The sequence below is a fragment of the Puccinia triticina genome, chromosome 14A (assembly GCF_026914185.1).
Source record: "Puccinia triticina chromosome 14A, complete sequence".
NCBI classification, from domain to species: domain Eukaryota; kingdom Fungi; phylum Basidiomycota; class Pucciniomycetes; order Pucciniales; family Pucciniaceae; genus Puccinia; species Puccinia triticina.
In genome coordinates, this window is record NC_070571.1 from 5,299,716 (window position 1) to 5,310,723 (window position 11,008).

Genomic DNA, 11,008 nt, shown 5'->3' on the forward strand with positions numbered 1-11,008 from the left:
TGACTGCTCTCTCTCCCTGTTTCTTTTTTGCTCTTCTTTGATCACAGGTCTTCATAAATCTTGACCTCATAACCAAAGCATACCATTGCCATTCATCATTCTTTTTCTGTGGTTTTTGTAAGAAACATACCACATAGGTTTCCCTTCAAAGCACCTTGACTGTCCTCAGAGAAGTCTAAAAAATTGTGGCTGATTAGACTTCTCTAATTCAGGTACCTTCCACATTTCCATTGTGAGAAGAGGCTGTTGCAATCTCTGGCACAGCTTGGCAGCACTCCCTTAAGGGGTAGCATTGCTAGTCGATGTTATTTCCCACCTTCAGGTCCACAGAAACTTGATTATCATCATTCAGATCTTCTCTTTTTCCTCTCTTACTGTTTGTTGTTTCTTTATCCCAAGAAATACAATCAGTGCCCACCCAAAACCTTGTGTCATGTTGTCACTTTAGAGACACAGGCTCACACTTGAGCTCCGGCTCAATGCCCCTCAGCGGCCCGAGTGGTCAAAGAGCACACAGAGCTGGCCGACAAAGCTTGCCCGGCTGGTCTCCTCCATGGCACTTGATAAGGGCTCTGTGGTAAGGGTGGGCCAGCTACACTAACCATAGCGTTAGCGTGGCGTAGCCAACGGTGTAACCGCTTCGCTGCGGAAAGCGCAGCGGTTTTGGCGATCACTTCGCTGCGCTAAAAATAGCGGCCCCAACCGCTGCGCTACCGCATTTTGGGCTGGGAAAAAAGCGGGGGCCCGCTAATTGCAGCGGTAGCGCAGCGGTGGCCCCGCTGTGCTACCACTTTTTGGGCTGGCTGCGTAGCGGTCCCCCGCTGCGCTGCGCTTTTTTTTGATAAACCGCAGTGGTAACACCATTTCTGGTGCAAAAATTCATAAACAAGCATATCTGGTGTAAGTGAGTGTAGCCACCCGCTTCAAAAAGCGCAGCGAAGCACGAAGCGCAGCGGTTTTGGCTGCCGCTTCGCTGCGCTGAAAATAGCGGCCCCGACCGCTGCGCTGCCGCTTTTTGCTCCAGGGAAAAAGCGGGGGCCCGCTGCAAAAAGCGGAAGCAAAGCGGGTCGGCCGCTGCGCTACCGCTTTTTGGCGTGGATCAAAATGTGAAGACCCCGCGCACAGCGAGGTTTCACAAGAGATATCACAGGCCCAGAGGCCCCGGTGAACTTAGTTCAGCTCCTGCTTCCACATCCTAGCCGGTAGAGATCCTTGTTTTCCCATCTCTCCCGGCTAGGTAAGTTAACCCATTCTCTTTCTTTTCCCTTCTTCCCTTCTTCTTCTCTCTCTCCTCCATGCCCCTTCCTAGTCCATTAAAGTTGTACTCACAGAGAGATCCTTGTTTTCCCATCTCTCCCGGCTAGCCCCTCGCCTATCTGCAATTTCAGAGACCCGTGAACTAGACCTCGAGTCTCTGTGCCCTCCTTGAGCCATCTCAACAGTGAAGGAGATCCCAACTCCTTACACAAAAGCGGGAGCCGCTTCGCTTCGCTGAAAAGGCCGCTTTTCGCAGCGAAGCAAAGCTTTTCACCCTTGGCGTAGCGTAGCGGAATTCCGCTAACTTGTAGTGTAGCGTTAGCAGAATTGCACCTCTAGTGTGCTAACGCTACGCGCAAAGGGTGCGCGGCTAAGTTAGCTGTTAGAGTAGCGTTAGCGCAGATGCGCGCAATTGCGCTAACGCTACACACGCAGGGCGCAAAAGAGCGCGCGCTACGCTGCGCTACAGCGCTTTTAGCAAAAAAAATGGCCTTTTTTCCCGCTAAAAGCGCTGTAGCGCAGTGCAGCGTAGCGTAGCGGCTGTAGCGGCGTGCTAACACTAACAAAGAATTGGTGCGCTGTTAGCGTCGCTGAAAGTGAGCGCAGCATAGCGGCGCTAACAGCACGCTAATGCTACTCAAAATTGGCGGGCACTTTTTGCCGCTACACTAACGTGTAGCGCTGAAATAGCGTAGTGTAGCGTAGTGGGCCACCCTTGTCTGTGGGAGAGCTGCCCAGTAGTGTCCAGCTTGTTGATGATCTCATCTGCGATCACCGTGCTGTAACCCATATTGACCCCATTCAGCAATTCTCGGTTCATACTGAACTCATGGCTGGGTCTTTCTTGAAGTTCATTATAACCGAGTCAAAGATCTATGTGTGGATGAAAGATCCACTACAGACCAGTCAGTGGATGGGCTTTGATTGAGGAAAGGTCACATGAAAACACTTACTTTGAAGATGGGCTCAAGCACGAACATGTTGAAAGCTCGCTCAAGCATGTTTCCATCGGCACCAATGGCGTTCTTAAACCAATTTTTGGGTTTGGGGTTGAAGTAGTTGTCACCCCCAGTAGGTGATGTACTAAGACCCAAGATGCTTAACTTTTTGAGAAGTTCATAGAATGCTCAGCAAACCGTTCTCTTCCATTCTGACAAGTCATTCCGTTGAAGTATTGACAGAAGGTGAGCCTCTATATCTCCTGACTTCTTCACCTGCCACCTTTGAAGCATATATCTTCATTGGTCCTTGCAGTACGCTGCGGAATTTTCTGATTGTTTTGTAGAGCTGTCAATGACTTTGACTGCTTTGTTGAAGTGTGATGATGTTGACGTCTTTCCAACTGGCAAGCAGTATGTAGTTCATCTCTCTACAGGCCAAACGTTTTGCTTGTTCAATCTTTTGGTCAACCAGGGCGCGTAATGTGAGCAGAAGTAAATGATACCATCTAAAAGGTCGTTGATGCAGGCCCAGCAGCCAAAGCCAGAGATCTTGCCAATAGCTTGAAGTAGTGCGCTAAAAGAATGAAGTAGTGGCAAGCAGGGTCCGAATTGTCCTAAATTACATTTGGTGATAAATTGGCTTAGAGCAAGAGCGGAATCTTTCAGGTAGGATTAATTAACTTCTTGATTTTGAGGCCTGTGTGAATGCGTCAAATAACCGCGACCAAGCAATTCATAGAGTCGGAACCACCATAAATCGGTTGTAGAATGGAAAGAATCAAGTTTGGTCTGAATCAAAGCAGCCCATGACCCCAACTCCAATCACCTCCAGTTTAGGACTAAAGCTGTGAGTTCTGGCTGAAACAAAAGCAACAAATTTTCAGAGCAGCTGTACTTTTGCCATTCCTCAATTTGCCCTGATTAAGGTCTCTAATTGCAGGATGATCAAGGTGAGAGGACTGTTGGACGATAAAGCTGCAATCTTGCGGCATTGTTGCAGAATTTTGTCCGAATTGGTCATTTCAGGCCACTGCTGAATCAGTGCATCGATTCAGGAAGCCAAAGTTGTCAATAAGGGACCAGGGTGGTCTCAGCAGTGTTACTGCCGGTGTAGAAGTTTGCCGGGGAATTCAATGATGATGTCAATGATTTGAGAAGCTGACAGAGAAAGTTGAACTGAAAAGCCAAGGATGTTTGATCAAGATCTGATGGCAACGCGAGACCATGCTTTTCTACCATTGATACCACAATTTGCGGCCGGAGTGAGTCAAAAGAAGACGGAGATTTTCCTGCATCTGCCTCTGTTGACATGATTGAGAGGTGAATCTTGCAAAGCAGTGAGATTTGCGTGGGCGTGACAAGGTTGGCAGAGGAGTAGGATGAGGCCAATGGCATATTGTTTTTGCAAGAAGGTAACAGGGCTTGGAATTCTTCTTCAATTTCCTCGTCCGACTTGATGGTGATGTCTTGTCAGCGTTTTTGAACCCTGCGCTCTCTCCTCAGCCTCTTTCTGCTGTCAAATCCAATCGCGTGTCCACAGCTGCCATATTTTATCATAGAGTGAGAGTAGCTTGTGAGTTTGGGAGCTCTCAAATTCTTTGATCAAATATTTGGCCATCAAGCTGATGTAAAGTAGTGACAATGCTGATTGACTAGCCTTGCCAGCAACTTTTGCTTCAATTCTTTCTACAAGGGGGTCTTGTTGCAGATTGGCGGCAGCGATAGCGGTAGTGCCAGTCGTTAAACAGCTAATCAAGTCAGTAATCACTAGCTGCGTAGATTGATTTGAACAACTTGACATTGCTCTTTGGAACAAGACGCTTGCTGAGGCGATTGATCAATCAAATCACCAAGAAGGAGAAATTCTCAATCCGTGCATGTAGGGCCTGGAGACGGTCCAGATTAACAAGTTAGACAATGGCTTCAGCTGAATCTTCAAGGCAACCATCAATGAGAAACTGCTTTTCGAATGCTTTCAACTCAGTAAAGATTGCGTGTTGGACCAGAGTGTCTGTAGAGCGTTGAATTGAAGGCTGTGGGATCTGCTTGCAGCGCAATTTGATTTCTGCGATTTCATCATCCAGTAGCAACATTTGAGGGTTTGATGAAGCAACACCTTTGCTCTGCTGATAGGAGGGGAGGAAGGCCCTCAGTTGGCAAAAGCGGGAAGCCCAAGCTGGAGATAGGAATGGTGGGCTGTCTGGACGGATAGAGTGTCGATGGGTACGTCAGAAATGTAAAGGCGCCACAATTTCAAAGCTTGCAAGGTTGGAATGAGTGTGCATGATTGGCGCAACCGGCTGTCTCACAGCAGCAGATTAGGGGATAATTACCTGAAGCAAGGATGCTATTTGGCTGAGCTTCACCACTGGGGCTTCAATCTGCAAAGATATGAATTCAACGGATAAAGTCTCAGACTGTGATACTGTAATCCTCATGAATAGACTCGACTTACAAAGTTTAACAGGCTTGAGATCGGTGAATGGCACAAGTGTTTGCGGTCTGGAGTTAAGCAGGGAGTCGCGGTAGCCACAAGTGAAACCAATCGGTCCAAGGTATTTACCACTGCTCCATGGCCCTCGAGTGATGTGGATGTCTTGACCAGCCTAGAACAAAAATACTGGCTCAATACTCACGGTGGGAAGAAAAAGAAAAAGCATATCAATGCACTTGGCTATACCGGAAATTACATGTAGGAAGTTGGACCGAGTGAATTGGGATAAGATGCTGAAAGGCTTGAGAGTTGATTTGGTCATCAGCATCAGTAAGGGAATGCCGCATCAGAACAATGTTCGACTAACCATATCGGAGAAGCTGATGGGTGGCGCTGTCAATGACATGATGATCTGCAAGTTTAGGCACAGGTCGGTTTGCTCTACGGAAACAGATATATTAGCTCAATCCTTAATTCTAGAAAGTATAAGGGGGAATGTTTATGTGTGGATGCGTTCTGTTCTTGAAGGTAGGCATTTGAGCGGAACAAGACGCCCACCTCACTGGGTACGGTTCCCCACTGAGGTAGAAGGTTATTGATTGGTACCTTGCTCTGATGGTTCACAAGTTGATTTAGTTTAGCCGTGGAGGTGTATCTGAGGAAAGCAATACTAACATGTTTGGTATGAAGGAAGCTGGTCATTGTCGCAACAATCGCAATCATTCTTTCTCCAACCAGCCCGAAATTTGCATCGGGTGGGGGGACTCCGGTCAAACCAGTCTCTTCAGTTTTGGCGGCAGAAATTTGCTAAAGTCAAAATTAACTGTCAGAACTGTTTGATCAAGATCAAGAGATCAAAAAGCAAGGAGTAATACCTTTTTGAGCTTCTCAGTTAACCAATTGATCTTGGGACAGTCAAATGTGATTTCTCAACTGATCTTGAGAAACACCACGATTACGAAATAGATTGCTTGTAGATCTGAGTTGCCAGAAATGAACCAAACCCAATCAATCAATATATGAAGAAGCGTAAAAGTATAAAAAGCGAAAGACCCTTATTCAACAGAGACCAGTTAACGTCGCAGAGCTGGCCTAGTTGACTGACCAAGTTGATGAGATGTGAATTCTTGTACCAAGGTGGGAAGAACAAGTTCCACAGAATAACCAAAGCTTCCAAACAAGAGATGTTGTGTGAATTGCGCAGGGGCTGGAGAGAGAGCTCGGTGAATTTGAACAGGGATTTGGTTGAGGAAGGTGCTCGATTGACTGAATCATCAATCATTTTTAGGGCAAAGCCGATTGCCGCATGATCCGGCGAGGACTCCAACAAATCAATCAATTGTAAAGTAGCTTCCTGGATGTCCCTTATACATCCAAATATTTGCTGCATAGTACCCGAAGGGGTGAGTCGAAAGTATTTCATCTTAGAAGAAGGGAAAAAGGTTGAAGACGCACCTGATATTCAGATTTGCCGGCGTCAGATAGTGCTTCCCAATTTTGAGCTTCGCCCAAAATGAGCAAACAGGATTGCAGGATCGCGTCACTAGCATGGTTGACAAAGCTTGAAAACCGTTTGTGATCGATAGGTCGGCCTTGTATTACGCGGGGGTCACTTGAGTGCTTCATGTGAGAATGACAAGACTTTAAGGTTTTATTTCATCAAGTCAGAAAACTATTGTACATGTATAGATGAAAGAAACATAGAAGTAGAAGATGAAGAAAGAGAGATATACCTTTAAGGGCAGGTTCTGGGCTGCCTAGTGGAATACAATGAGGAAGGAGTAGTAGAGGAACAAGGAACAAGATCTTATTCAGATGACAGGGAACAGTAAGAAAGAAAAGGAAATGGGGATGGCGATGGTGCGGAGCGAGGTCGTCGCACTAAAGCTGATGATAACAATGAGGAAAGCGGAACAATTGGGACAGTGAAGCTAAGTTTGGGGTTCTGAGCTATTGATCTAAGATGAAGCGGATGAGGAGAGAGATAGAAGTGGGAGATTTAGTGCTCCTTTTATAGGGTTTTTGTGCAGAACAGGTGAATCGCTGTTACTACGTACCAGGGCTTGGTTGTGGCTACATAAAGCCTGTCCAGGTGAACAGGGACGTGGTCGCGGCGGTTTGATCTCAACCGGTTTGGTTTTTCTCCTTCATGTTCTCGTGATCTGTACGACACGGTAATCAGGAAGGGTTGTTTCATTAGTGTCTTGACTGGGTCATCAGGGTCGGTTACACTTCTCGACCTGGTTCAGTTCGTTGTGAGGGACCTCTTACTTACCGTTGGAGGGATGTTCCGAGGCGTCCGAGTGGCTGTTGGTGGGATCGATGAGATTGCTGGATTCCACCGGGTCAGGCTGAACTGAGCCTGCGTCTGGTTCGGGCGGGCCCGGGCCTAGAATCTGACACTTCATTGGGCCAGTTGATTCTGGATTCAATTCATAGGTAGGACAATGAGCGTAACGGCAAACATGCCGCGATGACAAGCCTTAATAAAGATTGGTGACCTAGAGCTCTTCCTTCACACAGTAAGTGGTGTGTGGATTGGCTTGGATTGGCTTCCTATAGCCAAATCAAATGCCTGTAACCAATAACAATCACGCCCGACTCAGCTTTGCGCTTGAGAGGTGTGCAGATATGTTGAAGAGCAGGACTGACCTGTCCAATGAAAAAATGAATCGCGCGGTTGAACTGAGCCCAACTCGTTGCTACGCCCAGAATGTCAGGCTTCAATATAGTAGTAGCTTGAGCGTGTTGTCCCGACTTGGGGAGGGTAAGAAATGGTCCAGTGTCCCCGAGAGAAGGGATTATTCGGTGAGTGAATGAATCAGGGCGTGGGCAGTCCAACACATTACTGGGTGCTGAATGCTGTAGCTTGAGGTGAGAGGAGTGATTTCTTGAATAAAAGAAAATTGGACGATGGATTTAGCGTATGAGCTATCGGCTTGGAATGAACAGAGCACTTACTTAGAGGCAATGGGAGTCTAATGAAGCTCAGCTGAGGATCCGGCAAGAAAGCGATTTCCACACCCCGATTTCTCATCGCCCGAGAAAGCTCCCCATACCGGGGGTTGAACGCAAAGATGACGCGGAAGTCACTATGAGGAATAACGGTATCAATGCCGCCTTGGGTCATCCCTTTTTCTGCGAGTTGGAGTATGCCGGCACCTTCGAATGAAGGATTCAAACGGTCGAGAACAGATGCACTGCACAGGTTCGAATTCTCAACCAAAAGCCACTGGCCCTTCTTCATAGAAGTCACGAGGGGGCCATTGATCCATTCAAAGCGAAAACCTGGCTTGGCAGTCTGAACTCCCACTAGAGATCGCTCCAACGGTTTGAAGGCAGGATCGGGGGGATGACTTCTCAGACGCTTTAAAATGTCAAGCACGCACGACACTAGTATCTTGGTATCGAATGAAAAGATTAAATTCTCGAGGTACTTGAGATCTCTGAAGGACATTTCAAGGTTAGTGGCGGTGGCGTCGGGGCATAGGGACGAATGCTCCAGATTCTGTTGGATAATTTGACAAGTATGCTCAATGATTGCAATCAGCTTGCGTTCCATGTTAGTTTGCTCAAACCCTCCAATCAGGTCAGAGGTATCAGTGCCGGAATGTAAGCTGATGACTCGCAACTGAACACCTTTTCGAGCAGCCAAAAACTTGACAAGGGATGATTTTCCCGACTTTTCTGTGCCAGTGAGAATAGGGAGCCATTTCAACTCTAGACAACAAATCAATGCTTCAGCGCAGTTGTAAATACTTGTCGGGATTGCTAAGGGTGAGACTATCGGAGGAGCCCAGGAAAGCCCAAATGATTTGGCCAATCTGCTGTGCCCGATGATCAGCTCGGAAGGGAGCTCAGCCAGGTCTTGATGATTGCGCCGTTGAAAAATTCACGGGAGATCTTTGCAGAAGTGGCTTGATCATCTTGAGTTCGGAACCTCCCCGTGTAGATCATATCAATGTATTCTACTGGGGAAATCAGTTGGAGGTCGTACCTGCCGTTCATGGATGTGATCTGCAACCATCTTGCCAGGTCACACAAGTTGAGTTCCCAAGGCGAGCCGATGGAAGCGAAGAAACTGGGCTTGTTGGTCTCTTCGACCAGTCGGTAATTGAAATCAACCATCTTTGAGATTGCGGACTGATCGAATGCGGAAGCCATTTCGGTACACATTTGCAACAAGTCTTCGTTTTACATTTCTTTCATGAAAACCACCGTCAATCGGTCTACTAACGACTTCAGAAGACGCTTTTGTGAGCCACCTTGATGATGCAGATTTTGAGCAGCGAAACCCCGGAAGTCAGGGTGTCGCTTGAAGGTTTGATCAATTTCTGGAACGTAAACAGTACCTCAATAGTCCAAGCAGCCGTTCAGCCCTTCAAGAACGGTTTGAGGAGCGAGATTCATTTCATCCAGCAAATCCCAATCTCCTTTCTGTGGCGCGTCAAGAAAAGTAGCATCTTTCCATTCGAATTGCCCCGGGCTTCCACCCTCAACAGGCGCGTCGGCACCAAAGAGGTTGAGTAAGTCGGTTTGATCCGTTGCAGGCGTTTGTGAGAATGGCAAGACTTAAGGATAAAATTTCAACTTAAGGTCTGGATCATGTGTACAAGGTTTTGATATGAACAGTTGGAAAAGTTAAGGGTACCTTAACGGCAGTGAGACAGTTGAGAGTAGGCTTGGGTGATAAGAGGACAGGAGATGAAAAAGTATTTGAACAAGAAGGAGAATAAGAATGTTCTTCAAGAACGTATGGATAAAAAAAAGGGATGGCCGCTGCACGGAACGAGGTCTTCGTGGAGTGGCTGATGATAACGAGGAGTAGCTGATGATAACGATTCGGGTGAGGGAAGTTTCAGGATAGATTGGTCAATGGGTTGTGTAACGTGATAAGATGATGGTTCGACGGGAGAAAAGAAGCTGAAAAAGAGGGGATGGATCAGTCTCTTATATTCGAGACGTTTTGATTCAGGTGAGGCATCTGAGTCTACGTACTGTATTGCAAGCACGGTACTATAGGAGCCCGGTCCAGGCAAAAAGAGGATACACCACGGTTGGTTGAGCACGACCGGTGGGGGCAGGGTCTACGTCCATGTTCTTGATGTCTGCTTGGACACAGTAGCAAATGGAGGGTTAATGGCTGAACACATCAGGAACCGGTTGTTGCCAACGGCCTGGTTGGATCAGACTAGAAGAAGGGAAAACTTACCAGTGGCTGGTTGGTCCAGGGCGTTTTCAGGAGGAGTGGCTCCGAGCGTGTGGTTTGAGTCTGGTTGGGCTGGATGCGCCAAGTTAGGCAGGGTCGCGTGGTCCTCTTGACTCGGGGAACCCGAATGCGGAATCTGACAGCGTTTTCCTGGAGTTTAGCGAGTGCTTCTACTATTCTTGCCTTGCTGACTCCTGGTTTACCCTCTAGCAATACAGCTTTGGGAACTTGAAGAACACGTATGATTCACAGGGCATTATGGCCCACCGTTTGTGCGGAAAAAGAATAACTCGCTGGAGCCGAGTCTTTGCCAATTGTTTTACACCTTTGCAATGTGGAATCACCTATTTTCAAACCTTCATCAACATGGGTAACTCCAGATAAGCCTTCACTGTTGTCGAGAGAAACGTTGGCCAGATCATGCAAATAACTGAGACAAGACCGTCTAAGTTTGAGAATGTGACTGGCGGGGAGGTCTTGTCCAAAGCCAGCGGTCCCGAGGCGATCGAGAACCGTCATTTGGGCACCGTGAACGAACGACAGAGCCAATGATGATGTCAAACAGGAGCTGATGAAGCCGCACCACGCAAGACAGTCTTGTAAGCTCAACTCGCAAGCCGAAAATTGGGCTGAGATGGGCAACTTTGAATAATACTCGGAAAATGAGATAATGTGCGCCGCCCATTCAGCAGGACTGAAGCTAGCACAAGTTGACGATTTGAGTTTCCGTGATAAACAATCACAATAGATCGCAAACCTGTCCTTAGGATCCGAGACTAGAGGGACCCAGATCTCGGTAAACCGATTTCGCAGCGCAGGTGAGAGTTCTCGTTTTCCGAAATCGTCACCGGGATTCATGGTTGCAAAGATTTGGAAGCTTATAAGATGCACTATGAAAAAAACTCAAGAAACTGCTGTCAGTTGACATCCAGCATACTCAAGTTAATCCTCAATTAGAACAAGGATCATACCCATGGATGCCAATTTTCTTCTACCCTGCAATCTTTGCACATTGCCTAATTTATGCAAGCTAATTCTGAACTACAAAAAACTTAGCACAGGTTTCAAGATACTCAGTTGAGACCTGTGCAATCCCCCTTTCATGTTCCCCTACCCCTTTCAAGTGCACATACTGATTTCATGTGCACATATCCCTTTTGTGTGCAA

The 11,008-nt window shown here is 47.2% G+C and overlaps 2 protein-coding genes across 2 annotated transcripts; both read right to left on the minus strand.

Moving 5' to 3' along the window:
* Positions 1–7,477: 7,477 nt before the first annotated feature.
* PtA15_14A494 (uncharacterized protein) lies at positions 7,478–8,796 on the minus strand (the record flags this gene model as incomplete). Its single annotated transcript, XM_053163216.1, has 2 exons — positions 7,478–8,352; positions 8,529–8,796. The coding sequence occupies 2 exons, from the start codon at positions 8,794–8,796 to the stop codon at positions 7,478–7,480; spliced, it is 1,143 nt and encodes a 380-aa protein (XP_053027165.1).
* A 1,291-nt stretch (positions 8,797–10,087) lies between these two features.
* Positions 10,088–10,699, minus strand: PtA15_14A495 (uncharacterized protein; the record flags this gene model as incomplete). Its single annotated transcript, XM_053163217.1, has 2 exons — positions 10,088–10,541; positions 10,599–10,699. 2 exons carry the CDS (start codon positions 10,697–10,699, stop codon positions 10,088–10,090), a joined length of 555 nt encoding a protein of 184 aa, XP_053027166.1.
* Positions 10,700–11,008: the final 309 nt, after the last annotated feature.